This window comes from Camelus ferus, chromosome 18 (assembly GCF_009834535.1).
Source record: "Camelus ferus isolate YT-003-E chromosome 18, BCGSAC_Cfer_1.0, whole genome shotgun sequence".
NCBI classification, from domain to species: Eukaryota; Metazoa; Chordata; class Mammalia; order Artiodactyla; family Camelidae; genus Camelus; species Camelus ferus.
The window spans coordinates 16,541,895-16,569,743 of NC_045713.1; the positions used below are offsets into that span (position 1 = coordinate 16,541,895).

At 47.5% G+C, this 27,849-nt stretch overlaps 1 protein-coding gene across 2 annotated transcripts in view; it reads left to right on the plus strand.

The window, feature by feature from the left end:
• Positions 1–27,849, plus strand: part of GALNT17 (polypeptide N-acetylgalactosaminyltransferase 17) — a 364,964-nt gene that overhangs the window by 154,605 nt on the left and 182,510 nt on the right. For both annotated transcript variants that reach the window (XM_006189465.3, XM_032460329.1), the window contains exon 3: positions 20,289–20,455. In XM_006189465.3, the coding sequence (XP_006189527.1) occupies positions 20,289–20,455 (167 nt within the window). The remainder of the gene's footprint in view (positions 1–20,288; positions 20,456–27,849) is intronic.

Below are 27,849 nucleotides of genomic sequence, written 5' to 3' on the forward strand. Positions count from 1 at the left end.
TTGGAGCATGTGCGTCAGCCTGAGGGAGTGCATCACATGTGGCTCTGGGATCCAGATGAAGACTTACTGTTGCTTTCGTTTATGGCCAAGAGGCTCATTTAGTGGCATTTCTCTTGGCAAAAGCATCTCAAGAAAACAAATCTGTGTATGTCTATTTTCAGAGGAAATGCTCCACCCAACCCTTCCCCAGGAACAAACTTCTCAATGGCTTAGGAGGGAAGCAGGGCCAATTGGTAGCAATTGAGAGGGCAACTCAGGTCCCGCCTCGAAGACCGTGCCCTGCTGGTGTGCCATGGGATAGTCTGGGCCTCCCCGGACCCACTTTCCCCCGCCTGGGAACACGGGCCCTTCAACAGGTCGCTCTTCAAGTTCCTTCCATTTCTAACCTGTTAATTTACTGAAGAACCAATATTTTTGGAGTCAGGATGAGGTGCCCTGGGTTGTACCAGGTGCTGGGAAATAGTAGTGATCGTGAGGCAAAGTCCTTGCCCTCAGAGCAGAGACATCTTTTCCAAACACACATTATGTCCTGGTCACTTCTTAGAGACCAGTAGCCAATGCCAGCTGCCGGTTTAGATGCTTCCTCGGGTCAGCCCCGCCTCCCTTGTTCCCTTCAATCCAGACCTTCCTGCCCCACCCTCCTCTACCCGGCTTGGAATCCTCTTGGCTCCACTCTCTGACTTCATACCGGCCTCCCTTTGTTCCTCCCCCCAGCTCTTTCCCATCCCTCACTCCCCACCCAGAGCAATTAAGTAGCGTGCTCACAGCCGGTAAGTGGCAGGCCTGGGGTTTAAGTCAAGTCTGCTCTAAACCTTTGTAACTCAAAGTGTGATCCATGTACCCTTGGCCGCCTCATCAGCTGGGAGCTTGTTAGAAATGTGGCAACTCCGGCCTCACTCCAAACCGATGGAATCAGAAGACATGTTTTAACAAGGTTCTCTGGTGGTTCACAGACGCGGTCAAGTGTGAGCGTCCTTGTCTTAGACCCATACGCTGACCTGCCTCTCGTTGACCTTTATTCGTATTGCCTTTTGAAGCCAGTGCTGAGACGATGTTGTAGCCAAGTCCCTATTAGCAGGGGGGGTGGGTAGTCTCACTCTAACGGCTTGACTTGCGCATCTAGTGCTCCTGGTGGCCAGACCCTGGACCGAGAGGTTGGCCTGCCCTGGTCTTACCCAGGCCTAAGAGCTTCACTACACTCAACATTATTAAAACCAATGGGCAGTGTAGGGGGGGCAGCAGAGAGACCTGTACATACAGTAAATTGCAGCCAAGTTAAGGAGCTGAGGGAAGGGGTTCCCAAAGGTGTGGGATGATCACGCACAGACTGGTACAGAGACATAGTGCCCTGACTTCCTGGATTGATGGGTAACAATTCGGTACTTTCTTTGACCTGCAGTGGATGCAACTATTTTGTATGCTATGCACTTCTCTGTGCACCAAGAGACCCACTGTCCCCCTGATGCTGTCCAGGACCAGAGGGGCTCCACGGGCTGTGCCAATGGATCTGCAAAGCCCCTTTGAAGTTCAAGGTGTACAGTATGAAGTGTCTGCTAAACATTATTTATTTCTCAGACATCAGCCAAAGAATTTCCGGCTGGAGACGCCCTCCAACCCTTCCCTGGACGTGTGTGCAGATTCCCCTTGCTGACACTTAAGATGGCTACCCAGGATGTTGATGTCTCCAGAAGCCCTCTGATGTTCAACCCCTTGCAAGCCCATCTTTTTTGCCAAAATTCTGCATCTTCTGTAATTTCTTGCTGTCCCTGCCTCACCCACATGGACAGAGACAGTACATGTAGGAAAAAGTATTGGAATTCTCCAGTGCCACCACCAGCTCCCACCCCTGGAGCAGTCGACAGGTCAGGAAGACAAGTCTTGGGGCCAGTCTCCTGCTTCAGAAAGGCTTCACATGAGGGGCAGCCCACCTGGGGCTGGGGTCCCCCTCGGGCCTGACCTCTTAAGCCGGGCTGCCTGCCCCCATCTCATCTACTGGCTGGCCCAGATACTGGGCTTCATGTTGTGAAACCTGGATGCAAATTCTTGGCTCAGTATACTGATTTCTAACTCCTCAAATGGATTTGGTGATCTGCCTTCTCAGTTCCTAGAATTTTGGACCTTGGTGTTGCTACACAGTTTTGTTTTGTTTTTTCTTTTCTTTTCCTCCTCTGTCTTGATGAAGCCTCATGCTCCTGCCCTAGACCTCGCAGGACTCAGTGGCCTTAACTGCCACCCCACCCAGGCCTACCCCAGCCCTTCTCCTGTGAGTGTTTGTGTAGGGGTGGAATTCCCAACAGAACACCACTTCGCCCGGTAGCTGTGACGTTCCTATCTGTATTCCTTTGGGACAATGTGCAGATCGTTTGCTACGTATTTTTTCATTATCACTCATTTGTAATTACTCATTAGGGCAAGTTTTAAACACCCACACAGACACAGAGTCAGGGAATGAAATGTCTTAGGAGGAAGAGCGTTGGATGTACCAGGACACTCATTTTGAAAAAGTCATTACTTTGCCTGCTAGACTTTTACATGCTTCCTGCCTGCAATCAGGCCTGCTGGCAAAACGAGGAACAAGACTCTTCAAGGATGTGGGAGCACAGAACCAGAGGGACTCATTGGCTGGGGCTGAATGCCGAATGAAGGTTCCGCTTTTGAAACCTACTTCCCTGCTCCTTCCTTTCCCTCCACTGCCAGGCTTCTGGGAGGAATAGTCTTGATTCACTGGATCTGTCATTCCCCCCGGTTCTCATCAGGGGAGACGCTCCAGGCAGATCTCGGAGACGTTGTGGCATGGGTTCCAGACCACTGCAGTGAAGTCGATGTCACAGTGAAGCGAGTCATGCAGCGTTTGGTTTCCCAGTGCATAGAAGAGTTTATGTTTACACAATCCTGAGTCTCTTCAGACTGCAATAGCTTTAGGTCTGAAAAAATGCCCATGCCTTAATTAAAAAGACTTTATTGCAGAAAGATGCTAACCTACATCCGAGCCTTCAGCAAGTCATCATCTTTTTGCAGTAGTAGCATCAAAGATCACTGCTCACAGATCACCGTAAGAAATATCATAATAATGAAAAGGCTTGGAACATTGTGAGAATGAGCAAAGTGTGACATGGAGACACAAAGTTAGCAAATGCTGTTGGAAAAATGGTGCTGATAGACTTGCTGGACATAGGGTTGCCACAAACCTTCACTTTATTAAAAAAATGTAGTATCTGCAAAACACAGAGAAACAGGCTGCATATTGAAATGTATATCAAATGTATATCTGCCTGTATATTGAAATGTACAGATGTCCCCTGTGATGTTCTAAGTGTCATATCTAATAGGTTTTTAAAGTCTTTTTTAAAAGAAAGGAAACAAATAACAGTTGAATATATTATTCATGAATTTAGATGGAGAGAGAACAATGAACACCCCTCTTAAAGCCCCCTGCTCCAATCCTCACTTTAAAAAAAAGAAAGGTAACCACTATCAGCTGTTCTGTGTGCATCTGACATTTTCCTATGCATGGATACACTAGACATGCTCATTTTTAATTTTGAAGGGTGCTGCAAACTTGATCTCCAATAGACTTTGCCTGTTTCAGCTTCAGCCAGCAGGATATGAAAGTGTGTTTCCTCCCACTTAACATCACTGTATAAGATCCATCTTCTGGGACTTTCTGCTGTACGCCAGAAATTGACACATTGTAACTGACTATACTTCAATAAAAAACAATTGAAAAAAAAAATCCGTCTTCAGTTTGTTTGCCCAACCTGAATTCAGGATGAAAAGCATACTTTCTTACAGCCCTGGTATGCATTTCTTTGATCTTTTCATATGTTTATTAGATATTTTTATTTCTTTCGATTTCTCATGTTTATCTCTCACTGTGATTGTAAATTTGTCTTGTACTTCTTGGCTTTTCAATATATTTTGCTTTGTGTGTTTTCAAACTATATTGTTAGGTGCATACATTCATGACCATTTAATTGTCCTAAGTCATAGCTTTTATCAATAAAAACCACTCCCTTGACTCTGAATCCCTTCATGTCTCTTGTAAAACTACTCCAGGTATCTTCTTATTGATCTTTCTGCTCCCCTGGCCCTTCCTTTTCCTTGTTGCCTTCACTATATCTTTCTAAAGGATAGATTCAGTTCTAGCTGGATATTAGCATCATGATAATTTGATGAAGGGTATGGAGCCAAAAAGAATATTGGTGGAAAATTCCAATCCCCTGGACAGGGGGTTGGGGGATATTCCTTACTTGGTTACCATTGTAATGCCTGGTCCATTGGCCTTTGATATAGGCAAGGCTGCCCTTCTCTTTGACATGTTTGCTAGTAATTTCTGGATGGGCACCCGCAGATTAGGTGGGTTTGCCTTAAAGAGGTGGGGCCAGGTCAGGGTGAGGCCCCCTGGTGTCTGAGGCTGCAGAGAAATTGGGAATTCATATCTGGTGAGTTGCCTGCTTCTTTGGTTTCACTAGCCATTGATGAGTCCACCAGCTCCTCCTTAATTTGATTTCATGGGTCAGCCCCAACCCATTTGGGGCTTTGCCTATGAGACAAAATGCCTTATTTACAGTTTTGATGACTTGAACTTAAAAAACATCATTTTCTGCCAGTAATGCAGTGAACTGTACCTTTACGTGATCAAGGAAAGACTTTTTCTTATGGTCCTTATTCAGGATAAGGTGGAGAGGACACCTCGAAGGTCCATTCTGAAACTAGTGGGTGGGCCAGAGCTCTGGAACCTAGGAGAGGAATTGGATCATCCAAGCTAGTCATGAGTACCATTGGAGGATGTCTCCTAGACAACTGGGGCAGAACCCCTGGGGTCAAGTGAGGAGCAGGTGAACAGACAGGGTGAGAAGCTGGGGCTGTGATCCAGGCAGCCTGACACGGAGGAGCTCCTTGGATGGGGAACGCTTATCTCGTGTCCTTTTTGAAAGCTTGGAACGTTGCCTGTGAGGTCACGTCTTGGTCCAACTTGAAGGGATGCGGTTTTTTGATTTAGACACGTGCTGCTTGTCATCATGTCACTTTCCCACTCAGTAATCCTTGCTGTCCTGGTTTCCCACTGCCGGAGGAGCGTGTCGGAATTTTACAAGCTGCCTTCAGTGTCCCTGGTCGACTGCTGTTTTCTTTCCTCACCCCAGCCACCCCCCGGAACACCTCTTCCGGTTTCTTGGCGGTGCACTCTGCATTTTCTCTCCCCTGGTTTGGCACGTGCGACTCATTTCATTTTGCTCACAGAGTCTCCCCCGTCTTCCTCTCTCTCCCTTCACAGGCTGTCACCTGGAAATTATCTACTCAGGCTTCATGGCCCAGATCAAATTTTATCTCCTCTGGGAAGCCTTCCCTGGGCGGACCCACATCTATCTCCTTGCAGGCAGAGCTCAGCTCCCAGAACATCCTGAACAAACCCCTCTTGTGACATTTATCATTCCGTAATCATAATTATGATTTACCTATCTTTTCCCCTTATGCAGCTGTGAGCATTCCCAGGGTACTAGTGAGTTTTTAAAATTTTTTCTGTCTTCAACACCTTGCTGGTTCATAATTGATGTTCAGTGTGTGCAAATGTCACAGTGAAGCTAATGTTTCCAGGTGACAGAGATGCACTTGTCCTTCGGAGTGTTAAAAATAAAGAAACAGGTTTCTGAGTGAATACAAGATCGTTGTTAAATCGAGGGGTAGGTGTTGCCTTCTGTCTGTCATAAGCAGAGGCGTATTTGTACCGCTCAGTTTTTTAGTTTTCTCTCTCCTGAATCTTGCTAGTAGGACAAAAAAGGTTTGGAATTAAATAAAGTCACCATCCTCAATGAGGTGGGCTGCTTCTCCAGTGATCAGATACAGAATCTTCAAACAGGCAAAGGAGGTACCCTGTGAGGGAACACGGGTTTCCTATGATTATAGGCTTATTATTTAATCCTTGGAATTCTAGAAGTATGTGCAACTGTATGCCACAGGTGACTAGAATTTCTTTTCTCTATTTTATTTGTTGATATATTTAATAAATATTTATTGAATATCTGGGATGAGCCCAGATGTGCTGCAGATAGATCAGCCAAAGAGTTGTGGTCCCCGACTTCATGGAATCTATGGACTGGTGATGAGAAGGGTGAGTATTGGGGCCAAAGGCTGCAGGGGAAGATTAATTGCTGCCCCTCGGCCTCCTGTGTCCGCTGCCTATTCTGTGCCTCTCTAACCAGCCCGAGATGTGGGGAGAGGCCTCTGTGTTAGCGCCAGATCTTACCTGCAGGACTTTAGAAAGGAAGGCATTACCTGGAGGAAGGTTGAAAAGAATTACAACACGTTATTAGCGTATGTCTGAGAGCAGGTACCAGTGGCACAGAGACTTCAGCAGGACATTGAGAAACCAGTGAATTTGGGATTTAAAGAGAATTGAGGTTTCTTCTCATGCCATTTCACTCCAGAGCAGAAGTACATCCTCGAGTTAGGAACTGGTCATAGAAGTCATTAAGTTGGCTTATAAATGGTTGTCAACAGGTGTGACTAGTTGTCTGGCAAGCTCAGTTGAATGGTTCAGTTTCTTTATAAAATACCCAGGCTTGGGCTCCCATCCCAGGTTATTGTCATTGTCATTGTCAATGGCAGTTCCCATAACCTTAAGAAATTGGCATATGGCTGGAGCTAACTGGGTTTTTTTAGCAAATTATGGTCATTTTATATTTAAGTTTCTCGTGCCTTTTCAGAGCTCCCTGTTGGCTCACAGAGGGAGGTCTACAGGTGGAGTGATTGGCTTTATGTTTATTATCCAAGGCCAACCTGGTCTAGCTTCTGAGTAGAGAAGACAGTTGGAGGTCCATTTCAGTGGTGGGTACGTTTGTTTTCTGGAATGAATAACATGTGGTCAGGCCATGTCCTCTCTCCGTCACATCTGCATTTGAAAAGAGAAAAGTCGTGGTTTTGGTGTTGACTCAGAACTCTGTTTCTGATTGTGGCATCGGGGGGCCTCCATCACGTATGCCAGTGGACGTCGCGCTCGGGCGGAAATCCGGGAGCGTGTCGTCACGTGTGTTCCTTCCCTTTAATTCTTCAGTGTGTTTCTGTCTGCATGCTTTAATCTCAACTGACGTGTTTTTCTGTGTTGTATTTGCTCACTATAAAAGATAACAGAAAATGTGTAAAGAAGCAAGAAAAATGATTTTTCATTTCACCACCTAGAGGCAAAATGACATTTCATTATGGTTTTCATTTGAATTTCTCTTCTTATCGGTGAGGGTCCACCTCTTCTCACGTTCTTGTTTGTTTCTTTTGTTCTCTGAAATGTGTGTTCATGGTTTTTGTTTATTTACCTGTGTTGTGTGGGGTTTCATTACCTTCTCCTCTTTTGCAATGGCTGTACACTTTTTCTTTTGCAATTTGCTGTTGTCTTAATTTTTTTTTTGATAATCAGACATTAGCGATTATTATCAAATTGTTCATTCTTCAGTAGCCAGAGTTTGTGTGAATATTCATTTTCACTTTCTTATATTTTGAGCTCCAAATTTAACTGTTTTATCTATTAAAATTTATTTTGCATTGAATTTGGAGGGAAATGCTCACTGTTTTACCCAAAGAGAGACGGTAGTCCCAACACATTTTTATGTTGGTTCTTCTCTTACCCCTCAGTTTGTGTGGTATGTTCTTGGCATAAATTCTCTAAGATCAGGTTTGTTTCTGGTCTTTTTGTTCCGTTTCGCTTTCAGTTAACTTGTTCTTGATTAAATTATGTGAGCTTTGTACTGGATTTTAACATCATAGTGTCTCTGGGTTTTCTTACTACCCCTTCCCCCTCAATAGTTTTGTTATTTATTCTTACCTGTTTATTCCTTCAGGTCAGTGTTGGACTCATGTGTTAAGGGCTACCATGATTTCCATAGCAACCTTTTCAAAAAGTAACATTTCTTGTATTTTTCAAGTTATGAAGTAATACGTGTGTGTGTAGACACTGGAGACTACAGTGAAATACAAAGGAAGAAGTAGGAACTGTCAAGATCCCTCCACTCGGACTCTCCTTGACAAGTCATGTCTTTGTTCAGAGGCTAAGGCTAGAGGCTCTGCAGTCAGGTGGATCTGGATTGAAAGCCTCGCTCTGTCTACCACTATTTTGCCTTTGCACTCGTGACTCTGAGCCTCAGTTTTCCCATCAGTGAGATGGGGATACCCGCATTACTGGCTCATGGTGAAAGGTGATGAGATAGTGTATACACTGGAAAGTTCTTGGCATGGTGAGTAGCTGCAGAGGCTGGCTGGGCTCACACATGCCTCTGTGTCCTGTGCCACATGTCACCTTCCAGCCACTCGTCTTCCACCCTCATCTGGGACCAGGGTTTCTCAGGTGATGGCCAAGGGCACGAGACCCCCTCTCGAGGCTCATGCTTGGAGCTGGCACAAGCTCTTCACTTTGTCCTGTTAGTGCAAGCAAATCACATGGCTGAGCCCAGATCTCATGAGTGGGGAAACAGACTTTGCTCCGCCGCTTTAGTGGGAACAGCTTCAAAGTCTCATGGCAAAGGACCTTCATGCCTTGGGTAGTGAAGGATCGCGGCATTGATACGTTCAGCTATGTGGTACAAATGGGATCTGCTAAACTGCTTTAGCATTTCAGGGAGGGAGAAGGCATCTTCTGTCCGGTAATATTGGCACAGCCAGGTTAGAACTCACCTGGGCCCAGAAGGGCTGGTGTGTTGGATTTGACCCCAAATGGGGAGGACCTGTCCTCAAGGAAGACTTTATGGGTGGAGGTAGCAATAATAAAAGTAACAACAATAATAAATTAGGAGTTTGGGATTAACAGATACACACTATTGTATATAAAACAGATAAATAAGAAGGGACCTACCCTATAGCACAAGGAACTATATTCGGTGTCTTATGATAACCTAAAATGGAAAAGAATCTGAAAAAGAACATATATATGATATATGTTTATATATATGAATAAAACTGAATCACTTTGCTATATACCTAAAACTAACGCAACATTGTAAATCGACTATACGTTAATTGAAAAAATGGGGGGGGGGTTTACAACAATAATGCCAAGGACAGAACAGTGACCCAGATGCAGGAATAAACAGAAGTGTTTTCAGGGTCAGTGTCAGAAAAAAAGATGAAATTGACTAGCCAATTAATTTGTCCTGAACCTTAAAAGGAAAAGTAGCTGGTTTGGTAATATGTTTCCCACTGCTGTGCTCAAGTTACAGGGTAACAGCCTTTAGAACCAGACTGGTGCTCTGTGAGGGTCTGGGGGTGGAGAGAGGTGGGAGTGGTTGAGGGCAGAGCATTTTATGGCCTTGAGTTTCAATGAAGAATTTTACTGACCAGATTTTGGATCTGCTGGGCTTTGGAGCATCGCTGTTTATCATTTCCAATCTGCATCGTTTCCCAATGTATTTTTGTCCCTCCTGCAGCAGTTGGGGCTGTCCCCTCTCATTTCACTCACCTTAGAAAGCTTATAGGAGAAATACTATGTGTGAATAACTCAGGCAGCATTTCCTGTGCCTTAAGTGCACTGAGGCTTTCGTAGCTGTGGCCTGAAACTGTCTGCATTAATTTACCCTTAATTGTTTTTAGAAATTCTGTTCCTGAGCCATTGCTTAATAGAACGTGAAGGTTTTTCTTTTCTTTTTCTGTTCTCTTCCATTGAAGACAGCAAGATAAGCTACATTATACCTAGGCAGACTCCTCTACTGAGCTGAGAATCTGATGGATGCCCCCGCCCCAGCTGCATACCTGTGTGGTTCCCTCTTCCTTTTAGGGAAAGCAGTATTGCACAAAGCAGGGGACTGTGGTTGGAACTGAGGGTTACAGAAGGTGAATCAACCCTTTTCACTTAAAAAAAAAAAACCTTCTGGAGATAGATACAGGTGGGAATTTTTTTGCCCATGTGGGGACCTCCTACTCTACCTTGAAATTGGCAGAACTGTCATTTGCTCAAGTAGTGCTGAGTCTCATGGATTTTCTGGATAAAGACAACTGTCTTTAGGGAAGCAACTCTTCACAAACTCAGAGAAGGAGGCTTCCCAGGAAGCCATGAAGCCAGCAGGTAATCAGTCCAAAAATCAAAAGTGGTTTGGGGCATATTCCAAAATAAATGTTTATAGGAACCAGGCTGGCAGGGAAGGCATAGAGCTGTGTTGACCCCACAGTGCTGAAAAACAAGGTGTGGGCCTGGCAATGGTCTGGACTGAGGCGTGGGGCTGCAGCTGACAATGGTCCTCTCTGGCTGTCTGGCCTGGGTTCCTCCCCTCCCGCCGTGCTTCTTGGGAAACTGATGGATCCAGAAAAAACAAATCTGCCTATACCCACAACATCTTGCATCCAATTTCTGGAGTTTTCCTGGGGCTCCCTGGACCCCAGGATAAGAACCCATATTGTGCATGGAACAGGCTGAACCTTGATTCAGGAAAACTGATAGGCAGGACGCGGGCAGACTGCTGGAGTAGGCAGTTCGTTTCGGAGACTGTCCTGTGTGGGAACTGAGCTAATGAGGTGTGCTGCACCTTGCTGGATGAACTGAGCTCATCCAGGGGAAATTAAACCACTCAGCAAAGTGTGCATTTTCCCTAATAATGAGAGGTCCAAAAGAGGGGCTTCATACGCCTCATTTATTCAGCCCCATATCTTGTTTTGCAAGGTTTGCTGTTGCTAAAAATGATAACACTCTTTCCTAGGGTTCTAGGCAAGGCTTGATGAGGAAAGAAGAAATAAAGGGAGTTTGGGGCTGGTTAATGCGCTTGACCTAAGCAGCCTTCAGAATTTGAGCTCTGATGAGTGAATCAAGGGAGACAGCAGGCAGTTGTGTTCAGGATGGTATCTTTTAAGTGTTGAGGTGCCATCACTGATGTTATAATTGCGGGAAGAGATAAGTGATGCCTTTGATCATAAGAAGAGTGGAGGGAATAAACTGGGAAGATTGGAGGGTTTTTATTTGTTCATTCAGTAACCATTCATCTGCCAACTATTATGCTGGGCTCTGGGGACAGAAGAGAAAGAAGATTAGATCACTGCCCTGCAGTGGGGGTGGGCAGAGTGAAGAGTGCCAAGGTGGCCACGTGCAGAGGGAGAGAAAGTGACGAAGGAGAGGGACTGGACATCCTGCTGGGGGTCTGGGAGAGCTGCCTGGGGCTGGGCGCAGGGAGAAGGGCATGTTATAAAGAAGGAAGCGCACTTTAGGCAGAGGGAAAGGGGTGTGACCTGAGGGGCAGCATTCCTGGTTCTGGGAAATGCAAATAGTTTACAGTTCCCTGGGGGAAACAGCAGGGAGGAGAGGAGGTCAGATGAGCTAGGGTGGAACTTGGGTGCCAAGTAAAGACGTTTGCACCTCATTTACTGTAAGTAGAGGAGTGGGGTGATCATATTTGCATTTTAGAAAGAATTCTAGCAGTGGTGGGGTGAACAGAATGGGTTGGGCTGCAGGTGGACAGGCTGGAGGCAAAGGATGGGTTATGTGGCTTTGGTGTCATTCAGGAGGGCGTGAGGGGTGGAGGTGTGCAGAAAGGATGGTCAGCTAGGGTGACACTGGGAAGTTTCCACTGGTTCTGGCCTCGCAAATGTCACTGGAAACTAACAAGAGCAGTTGCAGCAGAATAGGGTAATTAGAAGCCAAATGATGGTAGAGTGAGGGATGAAAGGGAGAAAGGACAGAGCCCGGGAGGGCAGACAAAGAGAAGAGAGGATGGTGATTAAGGCTGGGGCAAGGGAGGTTTTTTTTTCGTTTAAATGAGGGAGACTTGAGTCCCTTTCTTGAATGGGAAAAGTCACTGGAGGGTGAGTAAAGATAGAGGCAAGACTGTGGCAGGTAAAGTACGGCCCTTGGGTTGGAGGAGGCTGGGGGCTACGCCGCATAGATGAAGGGGTTACCCCCGACCTCCTGAGCCTGCTTCCTTCAAGGCTGAGCTCAGAGGTTGCTAAGTTTGCAGGTGGCGAGGGGGTCTAGGGACGTGCTTCTGATGTCCCCACGTGGTGTGGAGAACCCACCTATAGGGCCTGGTAGGGGACTCTGAGCAGTGGGTCTGGGCTTGCCCAAGAATGTGCATTTCCAACAGGCTACCAGGGAAGGCTGCTGCTGCAGCTACAGGCCACACTCGGAAATTCCTCTGTGGAGTGGGAGGTACCTGCTGGGGGGAGGTTGGCTCCAGGAAAGTGGTGAACGGAGGAAGTAGGGTTGGAGGTGGCGACAGGGGCGGGGAATCGAGGGCTCTGACCTGCCTTGAAAAGGAGGCTGCAGGGCAGCTCCCAGGGCTCTGCGAGGACTGGGGACTTTGGATTTGTCTTGTCACCCCCACAGCGGTGGGAGTTTTTCCCATGGTGTCAGCAGCGTGCGTGAAGGGGAGAACAGTCAGATGCATGGTTGATGCCCAGCTGGGGTTCCTCTGGGCTGGGGGAAGAGAGGGCCAAGGGAGCGAGGGCGGGACCAAGGCAGGGTTGGAGGAAGTACGTAGATTTCAGCTGGGCCAGGAGGCACGTGAAGCCAGGGCAGGGCTGATGTACTGAGAGAAACCAGAGGGACCCAGGCCCCGGGGGTCTCATGAGGTCGAAGAGTAGGTGTTGGATGCACGGTGGAGAGAGTGGAGGGAAAGGACGTTGCAGCTGTTGACGTGGAGATGGTTGAGGTGCAGGAGCTCTGTGCAGTGGTGAGGTCCAGGAAAGGCCATGGGAGCTTTGGGGTAATTCTACTACCAAAATGGGTGGTCCTTCTGGTCATCTCTCACTGTGGGTCAGAGGCTCCCTGGCTGCGCTGAGGTGGTGTCTGAGGCTGGGACCAGAAGGAGAGATTGGAATGACAGGGTTCTGATGAGACATGATACTTCCATCTGGTGTAATTTTTTCTTCCAAACTCCAGAGCAGTGTTATCAGTGAGGGTCCTCGAGAGGAATAGAACTAATAGGACATCTAACTATCTATCTTTCTGTCCATCTATCTACCTATCTATCTATCCAGCCAGCCAGCCAGCCAGCCAGCCATCTAGCTATCTAATCTCTATCCATGTAGATAAGATCCAGTATCTAAGATACAGATGGGATATAGATAAGGTATAGATAGGCAGTAGAGATAGAGGTAGATAAGATATAGGTAGGTAATAGATAGGTACACAGATAGATGGAAAGCAAGAAAGAGATTTACTTTAAGGGCTGGCTTACACATTGTAGAGGCTATGTGTCCAAATTCTGCAGGGCTCACCTAAAGCCTGGAAACCCAGGGAGGAGGAGATGTTGTAGCTAGGGTCCAAAGACAGTCTCCTGGCAGAATTCCCTCTTACCCAGGAGGCTTCAGTCTTTTTTTCCTTCTTAAAACCTTCAACTGATTGGACGAGGCCCACCCACATTTTGAAGGATCATCTGCTTGACTCTGAGTCTACTGATCTGAATGTTAATCTCACCTAAAAAATATCTTCACAGAAACATCTAGGATGTTTGACTAAATATCTGCATACCAGGGCCTAGCCAAGTTGTCACATAAAATTAACCATCGCGGGCAGTTAGACTTGTTTGGTGACCTAATTTCATAATCCAGCCCTGTGTCCACAGTGAGCCACAGAGAGGAAGGAGGAGTTTATTTCCTGGTTGAAGAAAAGGTGAGGTTGTTGGCGGTGGTCGCCCTAGACAGCGTGTGGGGTTTTCTGATACTTTGTGCCAGTCAGTATGCACTGGGTCACTGTACACAGCCATTTCCAAGCTCAAGAGTGGTAGCATTTTTGCAATAGGGCTTCCAAGGAGGAGCCCCATTTCTCTTCCTGGTCATAACCCATGGCTTGGGATGCCTTGCGTTAAGGTATACCAGTCATGTCTGTGGTTAAGCAAGTGCCCTTTGTGCTCATGGCCACGTGGAATTCAGGCAGCAGCCAAGAACTGTCTGTTTCACACATCTGCCTTTCCTTTCTGGTTCCTTCTATCTGGCAACTGGATACCACTATTTGAAAAATGAATCCTCTTACTAAGCAGCTGGGCTACGCTAACACACTCTTGACTCTAAGTTTGAGGGTGTGGGCTTTGGGGTATGTACAGAGTATGTGTCTGATGCTGACCAGTGAGGGTCTGGCCAGGCCAAAGAAGAGTGTGGCCAGCGAGGTCGGGGAGCTGGTGTGTCTGGATGTGCGTGGGAGGAGAACGGGGATACTTTTCAGGTTTGCTCTTATATGTAAAGCACATTCAGTAGTTAAAAGGTAGATGCCCAAGAACCTGGACCATCTGTTTTGAGGTGGATTTGATGTCATGTGGATGTGATGCTGGACTCCCGCAGGAGGAGTCCTTGCTCCCACAGCTGCCCTCAGCAGTGGGAGGAGCGGGTGGGAAGATGTGTCTATTTCCAAGCCTGTCACAATTCTCAACAGTTTCTTACTGGAGCTCGGCTACTCTTGGCTCGGCAAGATGTTGTTTTCTGACTTAAACTACCTACTCTGTTTGACTCCCACACCTCCCTCCCTCTCATTTCACTCCATGTTGCCTCCTGGAGCCTGGAGAGCTTGGTAAGTTCTGGGCTTTGCCGCCAGCTGTCGACTCTTTACTAGTGGGTCTTTGTATCCTTATGCATGTTTCTGGAGCACTTTGAAAATGAGGAAGGAAACAGCCTGGCAGGAATTTGCAGAGCCTGGTATGAGTCTGTGGTTCCAAGACCTGGCTCTTCGGTGCCCCGTCTCTAAGCAAGCTTAGACAGATTTCTTCTGGAAGGCCCTGGAAGAGAGGGAGAAGGGGACCCTCGTGCCTCCGTGTGCTCAGAAGTTGCTCTGACTCCTGTCCTTCCCTGTGCTCTTGACCAAGCAAGTGTCATCCTTGGTTCATCCTTCAAACCCGGCTCACAGCTTGTCTGCCCTCCTGGTCCATCTCAGCTCATCTGTCACCACTGGTGTAGGTAGAGTTGGTCCTCTGTATCCATTGGTTCCACATCTGCAGATTCAACCAATCGTAGATTTGGATCTGCAGTTGGAATCCACAGTTGACTGAATCCACAGATATGGAGGACCAGCTCTACTAAGAATTTTACATAAGGGACTTGAGCATCTGCGGATCTTCTGTCTGCAGGGGTCCTGGAACCCCTCCCCTGTGGGTGTGGAGGGGTGACTGGGTCGCCCTTTGGCACCAGCATTTGCAGCCTTGCTTTACACTGCCTTGTCCTATGTTGAGTGTGTTTTAGCCGGCAAACCCAGCCTCTGGCTACTGACAGCAGGGTTAGCGCTCGGACAGCGCTTGGTGCTGGACCCTTCACTGGGGTTGGGCCGATGTGGGGACAGGCTAAGGGGCATCACTGCATCTGGGAGCCGGAGCTGAGCTGAGCAGCTCAGAGGGCCCTGCAGGCTGGCCGCAGTGATGGGCCATGTGGGCCAAGGGACACAGAGAAAGCAAGTAAGCTCTGGGATGGGAGCCCTCACCACAGGTGGGGCCTGAGGGACTAGTGAGCAGGAGTGGGACCAGGGGCAAGAACCAGACCCTGAGCTCAAGCCCGGGGGCTCCTGCCCTGCACAGGCCCTACCCAGCTGCCCTGAGCACACACCTCTGCACCCTCCACACCCAGTCTCTGTAGGTCCGGGGCTCTCTGACCCTGCCTTGTAGGGTGGCGGGGACAGAGAGATGGGCCTGGATGCACGAGGACCGAAGTGGGTTGATAAAAGCAGAATCTTTGCAGGACCCTCACAGGGCTAAGAGCAGATGTGGCCTCTCTCTGCTTGGGGTCTTCAGTTAAAGGACTCTGATAACTCCCTGGGGGACCACCACCCAAGTGGCCCCCTGCCCAGTTTCACAGCCGGAACAGTAGGAGATTTGCCCACATTGGCACCAGCCTTATCAACCCTACTTCTGCTCACACGTCCCACTTGAAGGGAGCTTTCTTCGTGTGTACCCTGTCTGCCCCCAGCAGGTTACGGGCACGGTGTAGCTGGCCACGGCGGGCCGTCTCCTCGGTGGGGCTTTTTGGGCAGAGATAAGGAAGCTGAGGCTCAGAGAGACCAAACAACTTAGCCAAGGACCCCAGCTAGGAAGGGGCTGGGCTAGAAATTGTGTAGAGGCTTGTCTGCTGTCTACCGCACCCTGTCCCGAGCAGGCAGGAGCATTTGCAAGAGTCTGAAGGTCAGATGGTAAAGTTCACATGCAGGCACTCCTGCTGCTTTTCAGACCTGCTGTGTGACTTAGGGCAAGTGACTTCACATCTATGAAATGGGGATAATAACACTGCCTACCTCATAATATGGCTGTGGAATTTAATGAGATAGCACAGTACAGGGAAGCTTCCAGAAGTTTCTGGCACATAGCCTGCACCAAGACTGTGACATGTTGTTTATTATTAGCTTCATCATCTGCAGCCTCCTGGGTCTCCTGGGGGTTGGATCTAAATGTTTTTTACAATGATGTCCCCATCATTTGGGGGTCCTCTTTCTGTTTCCAGGTTGGGAGACTGGGTTAATAGTGTGTCTTGATACCAGTTTACCTGTACCACATTGGGGTCTTAGAAATTGCCTCCTTCAAAGGCGGTCATGGGCAGGGATCTGCTTCTGAGAGGGCGTGGCCAGCTCTTTGGGCTTTGATTTCTTTCCCGCTGGAAGCCTCGACCCTTGATCTTCTTTCATGTCAACCAGGATTCTCTCTAGTGAATTCCCGGAGGCAGCCCAGTCTCCCCAACCCTCCTGTTCTTACTCGGCGCCAGCAAAGAGCACGTGCACTTCTGGTGTTAAGTGAAGTCTGTGCCAGTGGCTCTGGCGTGAGGGGAACGAGGGAGGGGAACAGTCGTTACCCTCGGGCAGTCGCGGAGTTCAAGGAGGCATCCCAGACAGATGGACGGACAGATGGGCAAATGTAAGGTGTCTAAGAGACCTCACTTGGTTGGTTATTTGTCTCTGCTTGTGATTCTCGCTTCACAGAGAATCTGGTCCCCTGTTAGCTTTTGGAGGAGAGGAACCTGGTCTTGAATTTCTTTGTAGCCTCTCTTCCCGCCTGGAGCGTTGACTGAAATTGATCCCGACGACCTTGAGATATTTTCCCACCAACCTTTCTCTTTCAGACAAAAGAGTGTTTATTTCTTACCGACTAGTTATTGAAAGGAAATGTGTGATTTCTGGGACCCACTCCTCAGTCTGCGTTCCTAGAGGAAGTGCACAGAGCCCTGTGGATTTTGAGGAACTGGGCAGTTTCCGTGGTGTGCCCTCCTCTCTCCCCAGGAATCCTTCAAATCCGGAACCTATTCTTTCATCCGCATGACCTTCCAGGCTACTCTCACTTACCTGGATCTTGCAGTCTGGGAGGCTGTCAGGAAGGCAGGAAACACATCTGGTTCTGGATGTCCCATTATATGGAGACGGGGCTGGACGCAGAGCTGAGCTGACTGCTCCCTTCCCCAGATGTCCCTGCCCCTGGGCCGTGGCCAGGGCCACCCCCAGAGCACCGCACACACCACCTTGGCACTGAGCACCCGTCCACCCTGTCAGCTCTGCAGGAACTCAGAAATTGGTGGGGGGAGGGGATGCTTCTTTTACGTCAGCCCTTGCCTGCAGGGCGTGGGGTACCCAGGTATGTGTGGTTTAGAAACACCGTCTGAGGGTTATCAGGCCACAGAGGAATGTTTCAGCATCAGCTCCTAGGGACAGGAACCATGTCCACTCTCTTCCTCTGCGCAGTCACCACCGTTTCTAAGTCCTGTGAGGCCTCTCTCTTTCCTTTGCACCATCCACCTTTAACCTCCCTCCCCGCACTCATCTGCTGTGTTCGGCATTGGGTGTCTGATCAGAAGTAGCTTATGCGTCAGTTAATGCCTCCTCCTTACAGCAGGTGCTCACAGCCTCAGTTGGCCTTCTCTCCATCTCTCTAGCATGTTGTCTGCCTCTCCTGTGTATCAGGCCATAAGCCAGGCTTAGAGATTTTTTAAGGCAACATCTACCTCTCTAGAGCAACTAAATCAGTTCTGATTTTCATAATGACTGTACTCATATTGTCTGCCTGCTGTGAAACCCTCAGATGTCAGGCACCTGAGAGGTGAATCACTGTAAGCTGGGCAAGCTTGGAGACTGACCAGGGCCCTTGCGGGGAGCAGAGTCCTGGGTGGGTCCTGCAGGAAGGGCCTGGGTTGAGTGAAAAGCCTGGAAGCCTGGCCCGTGGTGATGGGAAATTTACAGAAGGGAGCAGAGGAGCCAGGAGGGAGGATGGAGGGGCCAGGCAGGCAGGCTGGTCTTTCTATTAATTGGTACATTGCATTTTCCCAGGGACTTCACAGGTTGTCTCACCAGACCCTTATGAGGACCTTAGCCAGGCAGTTTTCGAGCTGAAGAAATATGATCAGTGTGCCCAGGGTCACAAGTTCAATGTGTGGCAGAACGCTTCTCACTTCTGAGATCCCCCCATGGTTTACTGAATGACTGCCTCGACTGTAAAGGGGCAGGTGCGGGGCCCCTGTGCCCCGGAGGCTCCCATGAGTCCCTCCTCACTAGGGGGAATTACCTGGGCCGGCCAGGAGGCCTGACCCACAGCTCAGTCTTGACTGAAGCCTGACCCCAGTGCCTGTGGCTGGAGTGGACAGGGCTGGTACAGTGAAGTCTGGCCTTCTTGCTTCTTCATTTCCAGGGCCAAATCTGAAAAACCAAGGCCCAAAGACACCAGCCCCAGGAGTGAATGCTCAGAGTAGGCGGGTGTGTCCGGTGGGGGTGCCCGCGTGGATGGCGAGGATTGGGCTGAGGAGGAGCAGCTTTCAGCCAGCCAGCCCTGGATGGCTGCCGGCCCCTGTCCGGGTTCTCCGAGGGGCCTTCCGGGACGTGCTCTCCTCCCGGATCACCACGCAGTCAATGCGATGGTTCCCGCCAACCGCCTGGGAGCCCGTCAGTAACCATTCTCATCTCCTTGGCAGCCCCCAGAAGTGAATTTATAGCGACGTGGTAAAAATGAGGCTGCATGATCAATGGATCCCTGGACGGTCTCCTCCAGGAGACACAAATGTATATTGTAACAAAACTTTATTTTCCTCCGAAAAATTGCCTACATGATTAATATGGCCCGACACAGCCCAAGCTGTTCAGCATAAAGAACAGCTGTATTTCTTGCTCCCTCTTCGGTACTGCTTCCCTCTCCTTCCATCCTTCCCTCTCGTTCCCTTTGTTTCAGTCTGGAACACATTGTGCCGGATACTGTACAGTCGCACACAAGGAGCAGGAGGATGTGTTGAAATGCACTCGCCCCGTATTCCATTCTGCTCTCTTTCCACTCGGTATTTCCGACGTGGCTCAGACTAAGAATAAAACCAGAGTCCCCGGTGCTCCGCGGACAGAGTGCTGGTGTTCCCGTGACTGAGCCCTGCAGAGCAGGTTCCCTGGGCATTCAGCCACCCCTGATATCACCAGGGGCCCCCCCCAAGCTCTACACCTCCGAGTCCAGCCTGGATGAAAAACATTCTTCTCTTTTACCCCTGTGTTCGGGGATGGGGGAGTTGCTGAATATTAAGAGGCAGGACCTCTTAGGCAGGTGGTCCCACTTCTGGCCCCCAGGGAGATTCTAGGAATGCTTGCAAGAAGAGTGACGTGTGTCAGGCAGCACAGTCCTGGCAGACAGAGGACCCCGCCCTTATTATGATTATTTGCATGTGTTTTGTGTCTTCTTCTAGCGTGTGGTCTCCAGGAGAGCAGAGGTCTCCTGCACAGTGCTGGGTACCTAGTAGATTCAATAGATGCCTTAGTTTGGGTTCTCCCAGAAACAGCCCCTGAAACAAAGATTTGAGTGCGTTAGTTCATTTGGGAGGTGCGGAGAGCACCAGTAGTAGTGGAGTGGGAAAGCAGGAATGAGAAGGGAAAGCATCCCCAAGGGAGGGTGCTCTGCAGATTGCTACTGTGAGTGATGAAACTTAATCCCAGTGGGGGGAACTCTGGGAGGCAGTGTACAACCCATTTCGCAGGGATCCAGCTCAAGGGCGAGGGAGCTGGGGAATTTATACATCATCTCCCAGACAGCTCTGGATGCGAGCCGACGGGGATGAGGCAATTGCTTGGATGGCAACAAAGCAGGTGAAGGAAGGAAATGCAGGTGCCCGGGTGGGGAGTCGGCAGTTGTGCACTCAAGTGGGACCTGGGGTACAGTAGATGTGTGCCCACAACTGAGGCTTCCCATTCCGATGGGGCGGTAACTTTGGGAGAAAAGAGGCTGGATTTCGTAAGTGTCTCCTTCTTAGGTTTCATTCTCAGTTCTAAGAAGCCAAGAGGAAACCAGTGATTCTGGCCTCAGGAGGATGTGTGTGAGGACCGAGCTGACATCCTTGCTGTGTGCAGCCTCAGTGCCCGTGCCTCGCCCCTTCCTCTGACCCCGCTCTCCCCTGCTCTTTTCCCCCAGGTGTAAGGAGATGAAGTACTCCAAGGAGCTGCCCCAGATGTCCATTATATTTATCTTTGTGAACGAGGCCCTGTCGGTGATCCTGCGGTCAGTCCATAGTGCGGTCAACCACACGCCGACCCACCTGCTGAAGGAAATCATCCTGGTGGACGACAACAGTGATGAAGGTACGGGGGCTGCCAGCCTGCACACACTTTTGGAGAGGAAGAAGCAAGCACACAATGTCAGTGGTGGGGGAAGTACCATTTTCATTCCATCCTGAGCCCCAATGTCTTTGTCTCCTGTCTCTGGGGTGTATCTGGGGGTTGGGGGCTGTGTGGGAGGAAAAAATCCAGGCAAACACGAGTCCATTGGTCCTTGAGTCCTCCAAGGCTCCTAAGAACAAATTGCTGGTTATGTCTGGACCATCTTCCCCTCCTCATATTCCCTAAAGTAGATGACACTGAAGAGCTGAATTCCTCCACACTCCGCACTCCCCACCCCCAACCCTATCTCTGTCGTCCTTTTCCGAGCGGCAGAAGAAAAAAGGAAATTCTGTCCTGTGATGGGAACTGTTCATCATACAGAATCCCCTCTGAATTCATGTCTGAATTCATTCCCTGCTGGGCCACTGAGCCCAAAATGACTGTCGGTACAAATGCACCGTGTTTGCAGGTCTTTTGGAGTTCAGCTCTATTAAGAATGATGGTTCAATTAAAAAAGTTATGAAAAAGCAAATCTCAGATGGCAATAACAAAAGTCCTTTGAAGTCCTCGGAGATGAAGGCCTAGTGTCGAGGTGTTGGTAGGGGGGTTGCTTTGTCTAATTGTACCTTTGTGTTGGCACACAGCCTACAAAATTCACTGCAGGGAGAGACCCTTGCACAAGCTGGTGACATCAGAGAAAGCCAGCCAGTGTGCATCCTTAAGGCCAAGGAGGCTTATCTTCTGAGCAACTGAAGGTTTAGGGGAAGGCCGAACCCCTCACTCTCAGCGGGATCTGTAGAGGTGACCCTGGGCTCCCCCTTCAGGAGAGGCTGAGGAAGAGGCTGGACAGTGTCATGGGTTCTGTTGGAAACCTGTCTGTCACATTTCATCAGCCCAGAAGTTGAAGTTCCCCTGCCACTTTTGAACTCGCTGACTGTTCCCAGTGAAGGGTCTGAGGGTACCTGAACCCGGCCATACACCCGTCAGGGCACCACCGTCTCCCGGGCCCGCAGGTTGGAGGACTGATGGGTCCTTTGCTGGGGTTTCACATCCCTGTGTTTCTCCCTTTCCCTCGGGCCATTTCATTATCTGTATTATTCTAAAACGGACATGGAGAGTCTTTTAGTTCCCTGGAGCCTCTCAGTCATCCAGCAAAGTCACGGCTCACAGTGCCCTTCTCTGCAGCCTCCCTGTGTGCCCGCCGCAGACCTCTGGCTTCAAGAGTACTTCCGTGCCCTCTGCGGAGAATCCTGGCTCCTCCTGCCCCCTCCGTCTGCTGGTTAAGTCCCACTTGCCGCCTAGGCGTCCCCTATGTGTCACTTCCTGGCAATTCCTTTGCTGACATCCTAAGACCCTTGCTCTGTGCTGCCTCAAGGTTTACCTCATAGAGCACGTGAGATCACACACGTGTCTGTCACAGCTGGAGTCTCACCCAACAGGGAGTAAGCGATGAAGGTGGATGGGGCTGGGAAAGGACTAGTGGAAGCTGGCAGCACGGTGGCTGAGGGGGTGCAGAGCAGAGCTAGCACACCAGAGAAGAGGGCGTACTGTAGGTGCTGGACTGAAGTGGAGTGAGGACTCATGACCAGTGGGGCTCCCTTCCCCGAGGAAATCTCAGCAGACCCAGCCAGAGAGGAAGGAACGGAGGAACAAGTCAGTCTCAACCAGAATACAGGCTCTGTGAGAACAGGGGTCTCCAGTAGATGTCTTAGTGCGGGTTCCCCCACCAAATAGCCCCTGAAACTAACTTGAGTGCATTAGTTTATTTGGGAGGTGAAGTACACAGCTAGGGGAGGGGGGAAGTCAGACTCAGAAGGGAGGCATCCCCCAAAGGGGGTTTGTGCAGATTGTTACTGTGGGTGAAGGGAGCTGAATCCCACTGGGGGAACTCTGGGAGCCAGAATAAAACCCACTCCTCTGAGTTGACCTGCTCGAGGATGAGGGAGCTGGGGTATTTATACACCTTTAGCACCCAATGCTTTTTCATCAGAGCCTCCTAGAACCCTGAGGAATTTCTGCATCGGGAGGCCTGGGGTGGGTTTGAGAATTTGCATTTCTTACAAGCTCCTGGGGGATGCTGCTGCTTTTGCTGTTGCAGGGACCACACTTTGAGAACCACTGGGTTAAGTACCATTTCAGTAGTTCACACTTCGGATCTAAATGAAGATGTTTAGTGAGTGAGGAAAAAATGAGGATGAGGTATTTGTTTCAGTCTGATGATAAAGTTAATTCCCATTCATCCTCCCCTGTCCCCCAGAATACCTAGGGAACCCGGAGTGGACCACATTAACATTGTTTCCCTCTTTTCTCTCCCTGGCTCTAGCCTCTGTCTTTTCTCCAGGCTAGAAGTGCCTTTAACTGGAAGAGAAATTTAACTTTTTTTTCTATATTAAGATTTTCTTTGTGACTAGTATTAACAAGTTTTGTAAATGTTCTATACACACTTGAAAAGACCCCCTTACACTGTAATCATGGAATTGAATTCCTGCCAGACATCAATTTTGTGTATTTAGATAGACTATGAGTTTATTTTCTTAAGTCTTTTTGATAATGGTGTTTTAAAATCTCCTCCTACAATGACTGTTCCTTCCTGTGTTCCTAATAATGTTTGATTTCTGTATCTTGTTGTCAGTTTCTTTGGCAACTAGAGATTTGTATCTGCACGGCTTCACTATCAGCGGTGGCGGTTACCATTATGCACTGCTCCCTTTAGTTTAAAAGCATACTTTTCCCCCTCTGCCTGGAATATATTTTGTCTAACGTTAATACTGTTATCCCTGCTTACCTTCTGTTTGAATTTGATTAAAGCTTTTTTTCCAGCCTTACCAGTTTTTTTTTCCTGATCTTAAAAGTAATGCGTGCTCTTTGTAGGAACATTTGAATGTATCAAAAAGCACATATAATTGGGAAAAAACAAATGCTGAAGAGACTAACCAGAAGCAACTGCTCATTTGCCATGTTCTCACCCTTTTTTTTTTAATGCATATTTTACATTAAGGTCCTGTAGTAAAAACAGGTTAATGTTCTTCTTTTTTTTCCTCCTGAATGGTGGAGCATGACATCTCCTTTTTTATTAAAAAAAAAAAAAAGTTCTGCAACCATCATTTTACTGAGAGGAGACTGGTCCATTCTCAGGCAGGTCAGGACTGGCTCAGATGGGGACAAAACCACCTCCACCCCCCGTGTTGTCACGTACATTCAAGAAAATAGAGGCTTTTTCAGGAATTAAAAAAAAAAAATACTGGCTCAGGGAAAGTGAATAAAGCCAAGTGACTCTGGATCTGTGTGCACAGGCTCATCAGGGACTTTCCCTTTTAGTTTTTGGTTGTTTTAAGTCATTTGTTTCATTCCACTTGAATATTGACATTGGCTTAAGTTAGCCCCAGTAAGATGCAATGCCTTGTACTCTTGTGCGTTATTCAACTGGAGTCGCTCAGGCAACATCACTGCTCACCACGTCCAGTGGGCACTTTCCCGCGCCTTTCTGGCCATGTCTGACATTGTGGGCAGCTTCCTTCTGGGCATTTGTCTCATCCCAAGGCCCTGGCACACTGACATCTGACGGTCCTCTCGTCTTCCCCCCCTTGGCTTCCTGCGTCAGCTGGGATCACTCATGGTTCTCATCACCAGGACACCCTGGGCCACCTCCTCCACTGTACACGTTCTGGTGATCTCCAGAGCCATCCCCCAGCCCCGAGCAGCTCAGCCTCTCCCCCGATCTCCACACTTGTGTGTCCTCTGCCTCCTGGATGGCTGCCCAGGGTCCCTCTCAAACTGTAAGCTCAGTCCAGTGACTAACTTACCATTCTCCTCGCAGCCTCGGAAACCTGCTTCTTGTTCTTTATTCCCTGTCTCAGTGCAGGGCTTCACCTGCTACTCGGTTATCTCATCCTCAGAGACCAGAAGTCTTTTCATGCACTTCTTCCTCCCTTTCCCACCAGCACCTGGTTGGTTACTCTTGACTGTGATCCTACCTGCCCATATCCGGAGCCGCTAGACTTCATTCAGGCCATCAGTGCTTTTTGCCTTGATCTTTATTTGAGGGGGAATTCAGGTGCATGGAATTATATCAGCCATAATTTTTGACATACCCCATCACTGATCCATGTATAAGTCATCCTTTATTTACTTTCCCTTATATTCAATTGAGATGTAATTCGCATAACATAAAATACATCATTATAAGGCGTATGCGGTTCAGTGGCTCTCAGTATATTCACAGTGTCTTACAACTCTCGCCACTGTCTGATTCCAGAATATTTCCATCATCCCTGCAAGAAATCCTGAACCTGTTATCAGTCTCTCTCAGTGCCTTGGGCAACCACTTAAGGTACTTTCTGCCTCTATGAATTGGCCTATTCTGGACGTTTGATCTAAACAAAATCTGCAATATGTGGCCTTTTATGTCTGGCTTTTTTCACTTAATGTAATGCGCTCTAGGTTCATCCATGTTGCAGCATATATCAGTACTTCATTCCTTTTCATGATTGAGCAATACCCTGTTGTAAGCATATAGCGCATTTAATTTATGCTTCCTCAGTTGGTGGACATTTGGCTTGTTTTGACTTTCTGGCTATGAGCAATAATACTGCTATAAACATTCATGTGTGTGTTTCTATATGGACATGTTTACAGTTTTCTTGGGTATATACCTAGGAGTGAAATTGATGGGTCATATGATAATTCTAGAGTTAATCTTTTTTGAGAAACTGTGAGACTGTTTCCCACAACCAGGCTTTTTCACAGAGGCTGAGACATTTTACATGCCCATCAGGAATGTATGTGGGTTCCACTTTCTCCACATCCTCACCAACATTTGTTATTTTACTTTTAAGAAAAAATTATGACCACCCCACTGGGTGTAAGGCAGTAAGTATCTTGTGGTTTTATTTGCGTTTCCTTAAAGACTAATTAGTTTGAGCATCTCTTCAAGTGCTTATTTGAAGCAATATCTATTCAAATCTTTTGACCATTTAAAAGTGAGTTATTTGTCTTTTTTGTTGAGTTGTAATTCATTGTTCTGTATATATTCTGGGTATGCACTCTTATCAAATATAGTCAGTATTTTTTGCAAATGTATTTGCAAATATTTTTCCCATCCCCTAGGTTGTCTTTACCTGCTTGATAGTGTCCTTTGATGCACAAATGTTTTTAATTTTTGTGAAGATCAGCTTTGTGTATTTTTGTTTGGGTGTGTGTCATATCTAAGAAACTATTGCCTAATCCAAGGTCACAAAGGTTTACCCTATGTTTTATTCTAAGAGGTTTATAGTTTTAGTTGTTCCACTTAGGTCTTTATTCATTGTGAGTTAATGTTTGCATATGGTTTGAGGTAGGGGTCCAAACTCATTTTCTTTCCCATGAGGCTATTGAGTTGTCCAACTACCATTTGTTGAAGAGACTGTTCTTTCCCCATTGAATGGTCATGGCACCCTTGTCAAAAATCAACTGACTGTAAATGTGAGGGTTTATTTCTGGACTCTAAATCCTGTTTTATTGATCTACATGTCTATCCTTAGGCCAGTACCACAGTGTCTTGATGGCTGTTTCGTTGTAGCCTTAAAATCAGGAAATATGAGTCTTCCGACCTTGTTCTTTTTCAAGATTGCTTTGTCTCTTCTGGGTCCCATATATCAATATAGGCATTTTAGGGCCACCTTGTCTGTTTCTGCAATAAAAGCAGTTGGAATTTTGTTAGGGATTGCACAGAATCCATAGGTCAATTTCAGGCATATTGTCATCGTAACAATAATAACACGTCCAGCCCATGAACATACAGTGTCTTTCTATTTATTTAGGTCTTCTTTCATCTCTTACAACAACATTTTATAGTTTTCAGTATACAAATCTTGCACTTCTTTGATTCAATTGATTCCTAAATATTATATTATTTTTTGATGCTATTGTAAATGGAATTGTTTTCTTAATTTCATCTTTGAAGTGCTTATTGCTAGTATATAGAAATGCAACTGATTTCTGTATATTGATCCTGTATCTTTCAACTTTGCTAAACTTGTTAATTAGCTCTAATTTTTTGGAGGGGGGGATGTGCCATTAGAGCTTTCTATATATAATATATCATCTTCAAATATTGATAATTTTACTTCTTACTTTACAAGTTGGATGCCTTTTATTTCTTTCTCTTGCTTGGTTTTCCTGGCTCCTTTGTTTTTGTTTTTGTTTTTGTTTTTACAAAAATATACTTCCTAATAAATGCTTGCTATTCCTACCATGTCAAAAACAGAAACATCAACCTACTGTGCTTTCCAAAGAGTTAAGGAGGCCTCTTCTGGAGAAGACAGCTAGATCACCAGTGATCTCAGGAAACACAAGGCTTACTGCAGTCAGGGCGTCTTGCTGGGATATTGTGTGAATCAGGTACTGGGTATAAGGCAAAAATCTGGACAGATGGAATTAGGTGCCCTGGGTTTCCTGCTTCTGACCTCATCAAGTGTGCTGCCTACCCTCAGGAGGAGGTCGAAGCATTAGGATGAAATGAGTGTCCTCACTGATTTAGGCAGCAGGCGTGGCGAATGGGCACAAACTTAGCCTCTGGTCAGAGCATCTAATTATAGGGAAGGATGGGGACGAACTCATTCAGATGATCTATCCTCAGCTTGAAGTGTGGTGAGGTTGCAGGAGAGATAGTAATGGTAACCTTCAACATGTCTGCCTCAAGTCACACGGCTCCCGTGTGGACCATTGGCCATGGCGGCTGTGCACTGTTGCCTCCTTGGACCTCTCTTCACCATCCTCCTGGGATCTCCTTTGCCCCTCACCTATGCTGGATTCTGTGCTTCTCTTTCTTGGTTTACATACTTATTTTGGTGAAACTCAACAACTGGAAGCATCTCAAGAAAGACTACAAGGAAGAGAGAATCTTTTGAGATCGTCCATGTCTGATGAAAGCTTTTTCCTAGTCTTCTGTGTGAATGATGGCCTGATTGAGTTAGACATCACCTTTCAGAATTTTGATGGGTTTGCTCCGTAATTTTCTGTCTTGCAGTATTTTTTTTTTTTAAAAAAGAAACAAAGGCATTCTGAATCCAGATCTTTTCCATATTTCTTTCCTTTCTGGAAGCTTGTAGAATCTTCATTTTGTCCCCAGAGTTTTGAAATTCACAGTGATGAGTGTTGCTGTGGGTCCATTTTCATCCATTGGCTGGTCATTCAGTGGCTTCAATCTGGAATCTAATGCCAGTTTCTGGAAAATTTCTTGGAATATTTAATTGACGATTCCTCCCCACTTTTTCTCAATTCTCTCTTTTAGCATTTCCCATCATACTCCACTATTAAGCCTCCTAGTAAATCCCTAATTTTCTTACCTTTGCCCTCTTATCTTTTTGCTCTGATATATTTGCTTTCTTCAGTTTTAT